The following is a 14,703-nucleotide window of genomic DNA, read 5'->3' on the forward strand; positions in this document are numbered from 1 at the left end:
TGATGCTTGTTGAATCGTGATATTTGTTGCCATGTGCCACTTTCATGCCCCCTCACTTTAATCCTCCCCCCCATCATTTCAAGTTTTGGAGAACATTAGTTTGGGAGCCTCAATTTGCACTTCCAATCCTGCCAAGACATTTGCATGTACCTGTTTAAATCAGGACCGACTGGACCATGAAACAAAGCGGATGTGTCCATTATACACATGCGGTAATCTTTGTAAAAATTCCACCAAATCAGTGCTACGTTTTTTATCCAACATTTGGGCAGCAACTCAGAAGTCTTGGAGTATTAGAGCTATGTCAACCTTGGAATTGAAATGCATAACTGAAATTAAAACACAAGAACGCATTTTAATATTTTGAAGCATTTATCCTTTTGCCTCCTATTAAGCTAGGACATGGTATGGGGTAAATTTTTGGATTCTGCAAGTGAGCCAATGATCTCCATTAGCATTAATCGCCTCATAATGACCAAATAATTACAAATGACACACTATTTTAAAGTCTGTGACTTGCAAGTTACACTTGCTTTTATTTGAAACATTCCCAACATCAGAACTGGAAACTGTATGTATGACCGGGGTTCGATATGAGGCATATTTTGAGACTGGATAAACTCTAACTGAAAAAGTCTTCATGTTTGTCAACTTCAACTCTTAAAATACAAAACCTAATAGTTGTGGCAACAGAAAAACCGTGCTTGAAAAAAGACGATTAAGCTTTGTCCAAAGAATATCGATCATTCACTAAACTATCCACGGATGACTTGCAAAATATTTTCGGGAACCATGCAAAATATTTTGAACAGAAATGAACACACATGGTGATGCCAGTTCAGAAAATGACAGTAGATGACATGCCTTGGTGTCAGAAGCTTTAAGAGCAATGAAATTTGTGCAATTGGCTTGGAATATTTCAATAGAGTACCGAAGTGTGATGTGACAATGAACCAGAAAGTGCAGTGCAAACGAATGGAGTAAACGCTCGTGTTGGTTCATGCGCTGGTTCATGCGCTTATTATGCCTTTTACACACTAATTGTGCGCGTGACGTATTCACTTCAGTACTCTATAGTATCTGTCTAGTTGATCTCAGCTACAAATGAAAGACGAGAAAAATCTCAGCAGTTAACACTTCTTATACCAACAGTATCCCTAATAAAAATATCACTGACAGAGTAGTTCTTCAATACGCACCTCGTGACTTTCATTTTCAAGAACTGACACACACTGAGGTACCTGCGTGCATGCTCGGGACAATTTTGTTTTTACGAACTAAAACTTTTCTTAGTTTCCTATTTCATGCAAGGTTTTTGTTGAATTTAACCCTCTTCTGTAAGAATACGGATAGAGGGAATTGGTGTTGGACCTTTTATAGCATTGTTTTCTGAATTACATATGTGACACCGCACATCAAAATAAGGAATAAGTCTCAAATGGATTTTTTGAGATGTGTACATGGTCAGAAAGAGAATTTCATAAGCTTTCACATGGTACATTTTACAACTGTATTGCTTCTTTGGTTCTCAAGTTAGGATCTGATGAAACATGATAAGTCATTTGCAGGCTACATATTTCAATATTGCATGTACATATTTCAAAAGGTCAATTTGAGACTTATTCCTGATTTCGATGTGCTGGGTCAAACATATCCACAAAATGCTTGGGCATCACTTTGTGATGACTACCTCTCTAACTTACACTCTAAGTGCTGCATACCAGTCTACCTTGATGTCTGTTAGTGCAGCCACAATATACTAGTGTGCAGTTTTCACAAAGTATACCCAAACAGCACTCGTGGGTGAGTTCAAGAAGACAGTGACAAATTTGCTGAGAAGTATTACGTGCGTGGCACCTCTTTGGCAGAAGGCCCCCTCGAGTTGAACCGGAATATCGGACTACGCTTAGCAAGGAGGCCAGCCCAGCTGTTGGCCGCCAATGACGTGCAGGTGCAAATGGTACACACTCTGTGCGCCGTGTACACCATCGTTGATGACCACGCGGAAGCCTTCGGTCAGACCTTGTTGTTTGGCTACGTTATTGGCAGCCAGAAGTAGGCATCCTAGGAGCTAGTGTCAAAGTGTATACAGAAACAAACCGTCATAAACCACTCCAAAATACACAGGTTCCTGAATCACCATTGACTACAGGTCCATTGACCATGCCTTGGTGGCCTGAAATGTGACCAAACAAAGTTTTCCTCAAGGATTACAAGAACAGGTAATCGTTATGAAGTCTGTTGAATTCAATTCCACGCATGTATAGTAGTCTCCACTCGAATATCACAAATTTCTTTTCTTAACAAATTTCACAATTTTGGTTCTGTGTGTTACAGCTTCTTCTCCAAGTTAAAAGACCTCTCACACAAAACCTTCAATAGGGGACGGATGTTGCTCAGACACTGGTAGTTAAAACATCAGCATGGGACAGGAAAGACAAAAATTACAAAATTTTCAAGGATTCGGACTTCATCCGTCCCAGAATATTGCCCACGTCCGTGAACTCTGAATAACAGTGCAGGCAATACACACAAGTGATAAACTGCTTTTACATAGTCACCGTGACACGTGTTGGCCGATCTAATGCATTCCATATCTCAACCCGGGTTTTTTACCTCTGTATCTGCTTTCTCTGCCTTGGACAGCTGAGTGATTGGCTTCCGGGGTATCACCAGAAAATGAGCACGTGCGACCGGTGTAATGTCTCTAATAGCTATACACTGCAATAACAGAAATAAGCAAGAGAATTTTTGACACAAGATCCATTGTTATACCTTGTCCTGAATACTGAATGTTAATGGTCCTGAACAATCATGTTCATGACCCTCATTCCTGTGCATATCACAGTTAGACTAGTCTGGATCTCTGCCTCACAGTCCAGAGAGTAATTCACTGGTGCCTGTGCTACTTTCATCCACAAACAGTTGATAATACATGTAGTAAACCCTAGTGAGAGCAGTTAATTGGCAATCAGCTGTCAGAGCGCTGACATTTTCTGTTGACGGTTGAAGCTTGTTTCTTTGTATGAGTTCTTCAATATCCGGTTCATAAGTGACCTCACCATGCATGCGCAGGCACCACTGACTGCAAGCCCTCATTGGATGAGCACTCAAATTGCGTGTTAACTTCTGGTTCTATGTAACTCTATGTGCAGTGGTCGTGGTTTAAACTGAAGTCACGTCACACTTATGAACTGGGACCCCAGTCATTATTCCCTGTTGTGCCCTATAAGCCGCCAGAAAGCAAAAACTCGTCCAGAAAAAGTTCAATTTAGGAGGAAAAATACTGTTAGACAGAATAGGAGGCCACACAGAACGACTTGCATCACATGCATATTGCGCTCAGGAAGTGTACACTTTACAGTGCGTACTTTATGCATACTGAGCATAATAAAAATGATGCATGTCGTTCTACATGGCCTCCTTTTCCATCTACCGAAAAATACCGAGTCATTTACTTGGAAAATAGAAGTTTCAGACCGGTCTCATAGGGTTTGTGCAGATGGTGTCAAGAGGCATCTGTATATAGAACTCTTTCCATTTATTTTATTTATTTATTAAAATCTTAGTTTGACAAGTTTAAGGAGCCCTCACCATCAAGACTGAAAAAATTGAGATTTTGGAAAGCAGTTAATCTACTTAGGCCCCTGAACACTTTATCTTTTTAGGAAAGTTGGAATTCAATTTAAGTTACAACTAATATAAACATGATTAAAAAAATAAAGGTTTAGAAACCTAATAAAACTGAAAAGAAAAACGGAACTTGTGCCGATGGCATAATCTTGAATTTCCAGTGTAACACCAGGGGTGTGACTGGCCACTTAAAATTAAAGCTGAAAACAGCTAGCAAAAAGCTGATATGTAAAAAGTTCCAATACTTTTGTGCAGACCAGGTGTACAAAAAAGCTGAAAATCAAGGTCAACATCTAAACAAAAAAAATGAAATCAGCTAAAAAGCTGAATTCTCACACTGCTACTCGCAAGGCCAGCCTCTTCCTGAATGCTGAAAGTCACACTATGTATGTGGCATTATTTCTTTCTGATTTTGCACAGTTTTCTTCCTTCCTCCGTGAATGCATGATATGAATGAAGGAATGCTCCGAGCCCATGCACGATATTAGAGGTGCAACCCAGTACCTACCTAGCCTCCACAGCTTTGTGGTCTGACGACCGGGCCGGACGTCGATCGCGGACCCCATGCCGGGGGGATGGGGCTACCCTAGCCCCACACGTACGTAGGGCTGCATGCAGCGGCTCTCTTTTACAATCTGTCTCTTTTGTGTCGCCAAATAAGAGACGGATTGTAAAAGAGAGCCACCATGGCCACTTCTGCCCTACGTGTGGTGGTACAGGGCCAACCCAGAAATAGCCCCACTAGTGTGGCACGGACTCTCACTAAGGATTGGGAGTGAGAGTCCGTGTTACACTACTGGTGGGGCTAACCCAGAACCAGGGTCAAATTTTAATTCTCATTTTTGCATTAAGATACTTTTCCAGCATGAGTGACTCTGATCAGACTACAAACCTGCTCATCTTCGTATATTATGTCACTGTTGATTTCTCCCCTTACAATCTTGCCGAAAATGGTATCGCCACTCGGCTGGGCTGTTTGAGCTTTAGTGACTTCGTCCGCCATCTTCTCCGCTGAAAAAAACCATCTGAGCGGCTAGGGCTAGGCCTATTGTGGGTCTATTCCAACTGCGGACGGGGCACGGCTATGGCCATGGCGATAGTGCTAATCCCTAGCCCCGGCCCAGGGTCTCGTGCGCCGAACCCCATCATATAACGATATTGCTCATGTCATTCAAACAACAAAGCGGCTTCCATCAAATAGGGATCGCTCGCATTATTGTCCTTCGCAAAAATTTGAGTTTTGACTGGTGCTTCCGTACATGTTCCCCCTCAGTGTCCACAATAAAATTGACATGTTGTTTCTGAAGATTAAAATTTCCGGTTTGATGTTGGAAATCCAGAAAATATCCAAATTTGTTAATTTCCCTTGTGTTGAACCATGGAGGAATATCGGATGTGTTTTAATTCCTCCGGGGTTGAACAGTAACTTTCTTGACCAACTTTGAGAACTTTTAATTTTATCATCATGATAGAAATATGGAAGTGTAAAACCTTTGTGCCCCATTTTACCCTCGTATAAAGGAAAGACATTGTGTCTCGGTACTGGAACTAAACATTTAACTTTGGTCGTTTATTTAGCAAACTAAAGTATCTACTCATACCTCATTCACCAAATAAGTAAAGACTGTAATAAACAAGCTCAACAAACATAACCAGTAATATAACTTGCACAAGATGAAATCATCATAGCATTACAATACATGTTGATGTTGGCCTTGAACACTTTCATTATTTTTGGTTATGTCAAGAACTTGATTTTGTCCAAAAATCTTATACATGTAGTTCACATAAAACTATATCAGATATTTACATTTAATTAATTTTACTAATATGCTACATGCCCTTGTTTCCTTAAACCCTTTTCCCTTGTTTCCTTAAACCATGTTTTTGAATAAATGCCAAGCATGTTTCAAGCAATACAGAATTTATAGACACATCCCAGATGATCGAAAATGGTTAAAATGAACTGAAATTTAAAGTTTAAAAAAATTAAGCTAAAAAATTTAATTCAGATATTTCAAACAATTTATTTGCTTGACAATAGTTACAAAATCATACTGAAAGACATAGATCTTTAAGTGATATCCCTGATATGATAAGCTTTCCTAAAACTTTAAGTGAATTCTGAATACAGAATTCAACAAAACAATGAAAGAAAAGACTACATCTCCCATCACTGCCTGATCATTCAGATGGCCACTCACTGAAGTGACTGTATTACTTTAGTGAAACATTCTCTGAAAATAGTGAATTCCAAAATGTCTTTGGCAAATTTGCTGGATCAAAAATGCAAAACTAAGAACCAGTCTTAAACCAAGTTTAACTGAGCCCGTTTGAAAAGAAACAGAATGACTGAACTTGTGGGAGACACCACACCATCAGGGCCACACCTTACAACGCAACGGTAAAATCATGGTGTACATGAACATGTACCCACATTTAAGCTTGCGACTCCCCAAACTTGCTCTCAACAGGTGGGGCGGGTGTTGCCATGGTTTGTTGACAGGAGGAATCACTGGTCTCCTGATAGGGGGGAGGGAGAGGGGATGGCTCAGGTTCCGCTATACCCTCATACTGTGGTGGATTGGGTGGGGGTACACCGTAGGGACTCAGCACAGGATTAGCAGGGACCGGCATGTGATGGTTTTGATTGAGGTAATAAGGTAGGCCCCCCTGCTGGGTCGCGTATGGGAGCTGGGCATTGTGCGTCTGGTTTGCAGTGCCATAAGAGAGAGGGGGCTGACCCTGACCGTGACCCGGAGTTCCTTGACCCGGGATGAACACATACAAACGCTCGTTGTTTGGAATAACAAGGTTAGTGTACATCTCGCAACGCAGCCTTTCTCTTTTATTAGCAGCCTGGACCAGGCAAGGCATACGGACCAGATCGACCAGCCATCCAATGGTAAAGATGCCGACTGTGAAGAAGTACAACAGGCCAATGGCGGGACCGCTAAGATAGAATCGGTGAAAACCAAGAATGCCAAATGGTACAGCATAGATGTACGCATCGTCGAGGTGGCGCGTCCAGGTACGGTTCTCCTGGACCTCCCTGTTGTGCCGACTGACGAGGCAAGGCATACGCACCAGGTCAGCCAGCCAGCCTACCCCAGCCAGCCCCCCGGTGCACAGGTAGGCCAACCCTTGGCTGACTCGCCCCATGTAGAAATGGTGCAGGCCCAAGATCCCCAATGGGAAAGCCAGCTGGTATGCATCACCCACGGAGCACTCCATTGTTATCTCAACCACCTCGCCATTCCGAAGCTTTCTGATCTTTTCATTGGTTTCCCGCACAAGATAGGGCATTCTGAAAATATCAGTCAGCCATCCAATTCCAGCGAGTCCAGCACTGAAAGCATAGATGACTCCAAAACCAGTACGTCCCAGGTAAAAGTGATGAAATCCTTCAAAAATTAAAAAAGAGATAAGAAAGACTTCATTGTTTCAAGAAATCGTGAATTTAATTTCCTTCAGTGGGAACTGGGTTACACTACAGAGGTTTGTACGGTTGTGTGGCTTTCGCTAGGCAAGAAACAAATGGAGATGGTATACTGAATCATCCAAATAAACAAATTTTAAGTGTTTGAGCTATTGTTCGCACAATCAATGTAAACAAAAATTCCACAAAATGACTGTAACAGAAACAGCACAAAGATATTCACCAAACAATCCCATCGGAAACCACATGATGTAAGCTTCTAGAAGTGTCCTCTCTCGCAGGTCATAGAAGCGATAGTTATACTGGCGTGCCACGCAGTAGCCATTCCGGACCATCTCCTCCTCTTCCTGATTAGCCTTTGCCACCAGCCAGGGAAGTCTGATCAGATCAATGAGCCATCCTACACCCAAAAGGCCAAGGGAGAACAAGTACAACCAGCCCAAGAGGTTCCTGAAGATGACATGATAAATTTGGGCATTATTAACAGCTCAATTGTAGAAGCTCAATTGTAGAAGCTCAATTGTACCCACGTAACCAGTCATTCTAGGGGTCGCTTTTTAGAGTGGCAGGGTATTCTGCAATTACTCCTTATTAACATAACACAGAGCAGTGGTAGACCATCGGATATTTTGCTGAATTAATCTCTATGTGACAAATGCCTAGGCCTCTGTGAGGCCTACTTACCGTTTCAGGTAAAAGTGGTGAACCCCGAACAGTCCAAACAAGAAACAGTAGATGTATGCTTCGAGAAGGCTTTTGCGCTGGATGGCGAACCGCTGCAAGGTTGAAACTCCTTGAATGTGCACCGGCTGCTGGGAGGATGCCATTGGTCTGTAGGCTTGGCCATGGTGAGGATAGGCACCAGCCGGCATCCAGCTTGCCAAAGAAGGTTGCTCCGACTCCGAGTTTTTCATATCTTCTCAACTGTGTCGATAACGTTAACCTGTAAAAGTCAGCTCCTCGCGCGGTGCAGCTATTGAACCTGAATTTCAGTAACAGTATGAACTATAAACACAAACCTACCGAAGAAATGCAAGTAACCGGGGCGCGCTTAGTGGGATGAAAAATAATTTGATGATGCGTCGACGTACGGCAGGTCAGATCATATCACGAGATACAAAGTCCATTCCGTACAACCTTATCATGCATGCATCGCCGCGCCGGTCAGCATGTAAACAGTTCTGTCACGTGCTGATGACAGTATGGTGCCCTATTTGCGTTTCCTATTTACGTGCTAGCCGCTATAGTAGAAACCTGGGTCACCTTATATTTTATTTTTAACAAATGACATCATTGTTTATTTCCTACAACTAGCGCAGGTGACTCCCTGACCGTACTACGTTATGTGATGAAGACTGGCATCAAACATGGCTAGGGGCAGTGCCAAACGAATAATGCAGCAACTTAAACAAACACGACAAAATTATTGAAATAGAATGGTTGAAAGCAAAGTTGAAGCCTTCATTGGTAGAGAGGGCAGGCTACCACACATGCGCAATAGCATAGTAGGACCTACGGAGCGAGATAAATCTCTGTAACTAATCTTTACATTATTTTGTTAAGCTCGATCATGAACCGTTAGTTTTGTGCCGGCTGGGTAAGAATATCCGCTGTGACAATAGCAATCGACTTTTGCTCACATACTAGGGCCCAGACTTCCTTGCCACAAACATGAAAATGTCATGGGGTAGAAGGAATGGTAAAAAGGATTTTTTAACCAGTCACTGCATTGTCAGGAGTCTCCATTGAGATCACTACTGTCATAATGCTCTCGGGCCCGAAAATTACTACCGTCATTCATGATCGAGCTTTCGTTTTTGCGATTTCTTTAATTTTCCCTTGTGTAATTTGTTTACTTTTATTAGATAAAGGTCCCCAGTCATGTATCGTTTATTTTAAAGGACATGTTAACTCTCGAAGAGTCAGGTTGTTTGGGGCTATCTCAAAGCTAGGGCAGATTCCGCCCCCTAAGAACACTATAGACCCAGAGTTGATTTTTTTTATAATGGCATGCATGCAGAAACACGCCTCATCAGTGATGGAATTTCAACTCTATCTTACATATGGGTTTGTAGCACGCCACTAAAAGGCCTGACCTGTCTCGAAAACGTTTCGTTCGCAAAGTTGGGGCCAAAATGACCCCCAGGAAGAGTCACGACAAGCTTCTTGAAAGAAATGCACCGCGGTGATATCACAACTTGCCCCCCGGGGGGGGGCAGATTCCACCACCGGCGTTTTTCCACCACTGAGATTTCATTCTATGATGTGTTTAACCACCAATCGCGATATTGGAAGCTGCCCATTAAAATGTTGCAGTTCACTGATAGAGCAAAGATGAGAACACTTGTACCCCGATGGTCAGTTTGTTTACATTATGAGGAGCAAGTTTGATTGTGGAGGAGACCAACAGGGATCATGGCCCACAAATGAACAATCGTTATTACCTTTTGAAATATTATTAAAGAAAGGCGCGCGAGACTATTGCGTGTGGAAAGCTGCAAAATTTAGCCTTTCCCTCAAAGAGACCATTATAGCGATTCACAAATATTTTGGTTACACCTCTCGAAAGAAATGTTTGCATTAGTAATTTTAAAAATGTTTATGGATTACTCTTGATGAAGAAATGGGCAGGTGTGTTACAAATGTACTCGTTTAATGGATACATTTGAAGAACATTAACATGCAAATCACGGACCTAAATGCCGTCCCTTTTTTTCTTTTCTTTTTTTGGAGGATGGGTCACTTGATTATCCTTCTGCTTCTGGCAATGAGAACCAAAATGTGTCTTCTAACTTCCATACGGCAAACTTAATTAAGAACAGCGCCCCCAGTTGTAATGCGTTGTCCATCCCCCAGCCCCCCCCCCCCCCTTCTACTGAGCATTTTACTGCGGTTTTACTCATCCAACCACTGGCATGGATTTACACCACTAATTCAGAAGAGAGATTGTAAGAATTTATATGGTGTTTGAGATCTATAACCACCAAAATTGCGTCCAGTCGTCCCTTCGTCCCATCGCCCTGACGCCACGATGCGACGCTACGACGGGACGCTACGAAGGTTCCGTCGTGTAGTGCCGTCGTGTCACGCGTGCTCTCGCTGTCGCCTCGTTACTGGTGGAAATAGGGGGCACCCTTATAGACGGCGTTAAGTTCAATACCAATAGAAATCATTTTTTATGATCAAATCTTGAAGGCCCTATGGGTGCATTCCACCAAAATGTCGGATTTCTGCGCGCGAGCTCAATAATATTTTGCGATCCCACGAGGTTTTACAATAAGACATGCCATAATCAGGAGGCATCATAGAAAAATTTCTTTAAATTGCGAATTTGCGACTGGCAGTTTCCAGTTCGGGATATACATGTATCTTTTACAAAAAGATACATGTTGCTGGGCTATTTTGGATAGCAGCTAAATTTATAGCTGAGCGCATAGTTTTACTACTTTTTTAGGGTATCTTCGGAGAAAGGCGAATAAAAAAGAATTCATGTGGCTAACCCTCATAAAATTGAAACGAAAAGTGTTCTTCTGACCATAATCTTGAATTTCAGGTGAAAAAAACGGAGGCAAACCTCTTCCTGAGAGTAAACGGGCGGCGCCATTTCGGACTGAATTTGCACTGTTTTCTATGGAAGCGTATTTGGTGTACAGGGTAACCAGCACATTATTTTTTCCAGGACTTGTGACATACGCCCTCTATTGGCCTTAGTAATCACCAGACATTTTTTAGACACCACACGACAGACAACAACACAACACGACACGACACGACAGCACGACACAACGCTACAGCAAGACATAAGGACGGCAGGACGCGCCGGCACGACGCGACGGCATCAAGAAACAACACAACGCAATACATTAAACACAGCATAAACGTAATGAGAAAGGAAGCGACGCCACGACGCGACGGAGCTGTCACGGCTCGCGTCCGTCGGGGCGACGCGACGCGATTTTGGCGGCTATACTACCACAAGAATCGGGAACTTCAATTGTTTGCTGTCCGGAAATGAGAATTTTCGCCCTCCACCTATACGAGCGTCCGTAGTTAATTCTACGGTTCTCACTTCTGACCAACCCTCAATTTGGCTCCTACCATGACGGCAGAAAAAAACAACAACTCCTTTTTGATTTTAAAAGCTGCCAATCCTTTCTGCAATTGAACTTCGTACACAAGAAATAAACGATAGTTTTAAGAATTTCCTTGCAAAAAAAGTAATTTATTTTTACCAACTTTTCCCCCAACCGAACCTCCCCACCTCCAAGTCCAAAATAGGAGAACCGTAGATACGGACGCCTGTAATAAATTTCTTAACACTTATGCTGACGTCACATTTTGTGAACCAAATCCAAAGCGAGGCTATGGGCGGTACCAGAAAGTACACACAACGCAAGATGGCGGTAAATTCGAGAGACATCAGCGTTATCCCCGACATTACATTTGAGTTTGTAGAACAGTATGTCAAAGGGGGATCAAAAAGTAGCGGTGGGAAAGAAACTGGGGAAGGGCTACAAGTACTTCTCCGAGGCGTACGTTCACGATTTCAAGAGTGATTATTTTTAAAAAGATTGTTTTCCTACCTCCAGGTTGCGTGCAATGTTAACGTTGTCTTTAGGTATTTGTGTGTGGGACCATGTAATGTATTCAGGGGCAACCAGGAGCCTGCATCTACGGATATTTTTCGCCATATTAACATCTCCCATTTAGGCCCAGTTATTATACCATATGGAAAGAGTCCCATATAAGAAGTTCACTTGCCAGTTGCCACCCTGTGTACGGCAAACCCTATGACTCAGTATGAGACATTGGGTCATGAGACATGGTCTGAAAAATGTCTTCATTGGAAATTTCTTGAAGGCCCCATCTCTTAGTGTCCCTCGTCCCGTCTGATCTGCCGTCAGGGATGTTACGCTGACAAGAACATATACATTCATCATATACATGATCTTGTAGCCACGAAGGCCGAGAAGTGATAGTCCATAACTTATAATGCCTGTGATGACGTGCTTATACAAGCTGATGAAATGCGACAGAAACCCCGTGTGGAATGTTTCCCGCCAGACTTCAGATGTAGGTGTGTCATAAACATGTACATGTACGTATACACGTACGTATAATATGCTCAACAGCAAGCCTCACCCGCTATTAAAACTATTCCTCCATCTTATTTTTCAATGCACTTGCTCTCTCACCAGGCCGATTTACTACAACTAAAATTTCAAAACTGATTTACTCCCCAAGCGAAGTCCTAAATATAGCGTATGTTAAAGAAGATGATGCAATTTATGAATGTTTCCCAGCCTTAGAAAAACAGATTGTTACACGATGAAGACCGTACAGCATGTAAGAAGGGTTCAAACTTATAGCCCCCACGTCACCCTCCAAAAAAACCCACAATTCAGCAGTATTGAGCAGTTTGATAGCTCCATGCTTGAAGTTTCATATTTGAGTGGTGGTAGTGCGTGAACTGGAGACGTTACAATTTTTCTAGTTATTCAGGATTCAGTTAATCACAGTTATGCACATTATTATTATTCAGCTTACGTTGTTCGTACCCTTTGTGTACAGAAAGTTAGTTTTGATGAATGTGTTAACACATTTGACAATTTTATTTCCGTCTGGGCACGTTAACAACACATTCAACCGGTTTAACAGTAATGTGGAAAGGAAATCCTCCCAAAATAGCGGGTAAGCTGGACTTCTCATGTTTAGCTGTGTCTATCTTTGGACTGATTGTATGGGCTGTTCCCAGCTGCAGTGCTATGCTGGGTCAACCCGTGATCCGGGAAGCAAGCTTCGCCAGGACCCGGCTGCAAAAAGTCAGGTGAACAACAACGCAGCTGCGCTATGGGCAGACTGCCGTCAGATGTTACGCTGACGAGAACAGATACTTTCACATGATCTTAGCCACGAAGGCCGAGAAGCGATGCCAACACAGGGCATCCGATGTCCCTTTTATAGAGTAAAACCATTCACAACGTTTAACAAACGTCGCAAACGTAGGCTAAACGTTTTTTAAAACTTACTCATGGGTGACGGGAGCAGAGGACGACTTCCGCATGAGCCGACGCAATGTGCATGGATGGACATCCGTTTCCCGTTCGTGTTATTACGTGTGCTAGCTGTACCGGCACGCGTGACTCATGATGCACGCACCGGAAAGTGTTTTGCGACTTGCCTACGTTCGCGTACACTAGAAAATAAGAGGTCAGAGATGTCAACATTTACATCAAAATTAGAGCAACGTAAAAGAAACAATTTTCTGTCTTATAATTATGATATCGGAACGGAAATTTTTGTTTCCCAAATCCCGATAGAAAAGAAGCCGTAATATCCCGAATCGCTACCGCAATCGAAGAATGAGGGACTTGAGGGAATGAGGGGGGGGGCTTAGGGAGGACTTAAAGTCATGGTGAACTAATTTTGATCATACGAAATACTTGTTATGGGCAATAACTTCTTGATCGCAGCTATCTGTTTTCATAGGCTGAGGCTACAAAGCCGAGCGATATATCATAGATGCGACTAGTAGCGTACATTCTATTATACGCTTTTTGAGGTCGGCAGTATGACAGAGGTCAAGGAATTTCTCTTGCGTTGCATCAGCTTGTACGGCGTGCGTCATCACTGCATTGTACATTATTTTACACGAATAAAACAATGTCTAGTCAGCCTTGAATGATTCACGCGCATGCACATGTGCATTCTCGATTTTGTCCACGTGTGCGTGATGACAGTGGACAATGCAATGACGTACGTAAAACGTGTCAATCGTCAACGCAACGTTTCAAATGGTACATGTATTGCGTTATCGAAACGTTTGGGTCCCACCAGTTTCTATAAAAGGGAAGGCAGAGGCATCTACGAGCATCGCTTCTCGGCCTTCGTGGCTAAGATCATGTGAAAGTATCTGTTCTCGTCAGCGTAACATCTGACGGCAGTCTGCCCACAGCGCAGCTGCGATGTTGTTCACCTGACTTTTTGCTGCCAGGTCTTGGCGAAGCTTGCTTCCCGGACCACGGGTTGACCCAGCATAGCACTGCAGCTGGGAACAGCCCATACAATCAATCCAAAGATAGAACTAGCACTAATGATTGTATTTTGCAATTACAGTTTCAGCACAAAGGAGTTCAGTGTATTGGGACAGCTAGAAATCAGTGGCTGTTTTGATTTAGCACCGCACGTGTGGGGAATTTAAGCAATGCCAGTGATAATAGGGCAAACGCTAATTATCTTTGAGGGGGGATTCTGTTGCAAGAAAATTCGGAAATCTTGGTGACCATGGGGAAACAGAAATGGGAGCACGACATTTATGGAACATTTTGAAATCAATTTTCGCGGGATGCTACTGGTCGATCATGTGAACGAACTTTATTGGAAAGGGCAGGGTCGGGCGTAAATTCATTTTCACGTTCAAACGATTACTCTGCCACCTTAACATTTCCTCTGGAAAACATGAAGTCCACATTGAGATGAAAACCACCGCAACCACCATCTCCCAGCAGAAAATTGTTTGTAAGTCCCATTTGAGTATTTTGTTTCAAGACTTATAGTAAGTTTGCGCATCAACACCAAAATCACCTTTATACATTTTGTTAAATAAGTCATTGTCTTGCACACTACCGCCT

The 14,703-nt window shown here is 42.8% G+C and overlaps 2 protein-coding genes and 2 non-coding genes across 4 annotated transcripts; 1 reads left to right on the plus strand and 3 right to left on the minus strand.

The window, feature by feature from the left end:
- Window positions 1-500: 500 nt before the first annotated feature.
- On the minus strand, window positions 501-4,705 carry hint1 (histidine triad nucleotide binding protein 1). Its single transcript, XM_022235193.2, has 3 exons — window positions 4,526-4,705; window positions 2,617-2,721; window positions 501-2,071 (listed from the first exon to the last, which is right to left on the minus strand). The coding sequence occupies exons 1-3, from the start codon at window positions 4,634-4,636 to the stop codon at window positions 1,907-1,909; spliced, it is 381 nt and encodes a 126-aa protein (XP_022090885.2). The 5' UTR covers window positions 4,637-4,705; the 3' UTR covers window positions 501-1,906.
- Window positions 4,706-5,182: 477 nt separating this feature from the next.
- On the minus strand, window positions 5,183-8,273 carry LOC110979417 (uncharacterized). The gene is made up of 3 exons (XM_022235191.2): window positions 7,757-8,273; window positions 7,296-7,522; window positions 5,183-7,037 (listed from the first exon to the last, which is right to left on the minus strand). Exons 1-3 carry the CDS (start codon window positions 7,984-7,986, stop codon window positions 6,073-6,075), a joined length of 1,422 nt encoding a protein of 473 aa, XP_022090883.2. The 5' UTR covers window positions 7,987-8,273; the 3' UTR covers window positions 5,183-6,072.
- A 4,534-nt stretch (window positions 8,274-12,807) lies between these two features.
- Window positions 12,808-13,003, minus strand: LOC147798373 (U2 spliceosomal RNA). The gene has a single exon (XR_015426285.1). It is a non-coding gene; the product is annotated as a U2 spliceosomal RNA (small nuclear RNA).
- A 941-nt stretch (window positions 13,004-13,944) lies between these two features.
- LOC147798374 (U2 spliceosomal RNA) lies at window positions 13,945-14,140 on the plus strand. The gene has a single exon (XR_015426284.1). It is a non-coding gene; the product is annotated as a U2 spliceosomal RNA (small nuclear RNA).
- Window positions 14,141-14,703: the final 563 nt, after the last annotated feature.

The sequence above is a fragment of the Acanthaster planci genome, linkage group LG08 (genome assembly GCF_054643075.1).
Source record: "Acanthaster planci isolate LZ-2023a linkage group LG08, COTS_SCS, whole genome shotgun sequence".
Taxonomy (NCBI): Eukaryota; Metazoa; Echinodermata; class Asteroidea; order Valvatida; family Acanthasteridae; genus Acanthaster; species Acanthaster planci.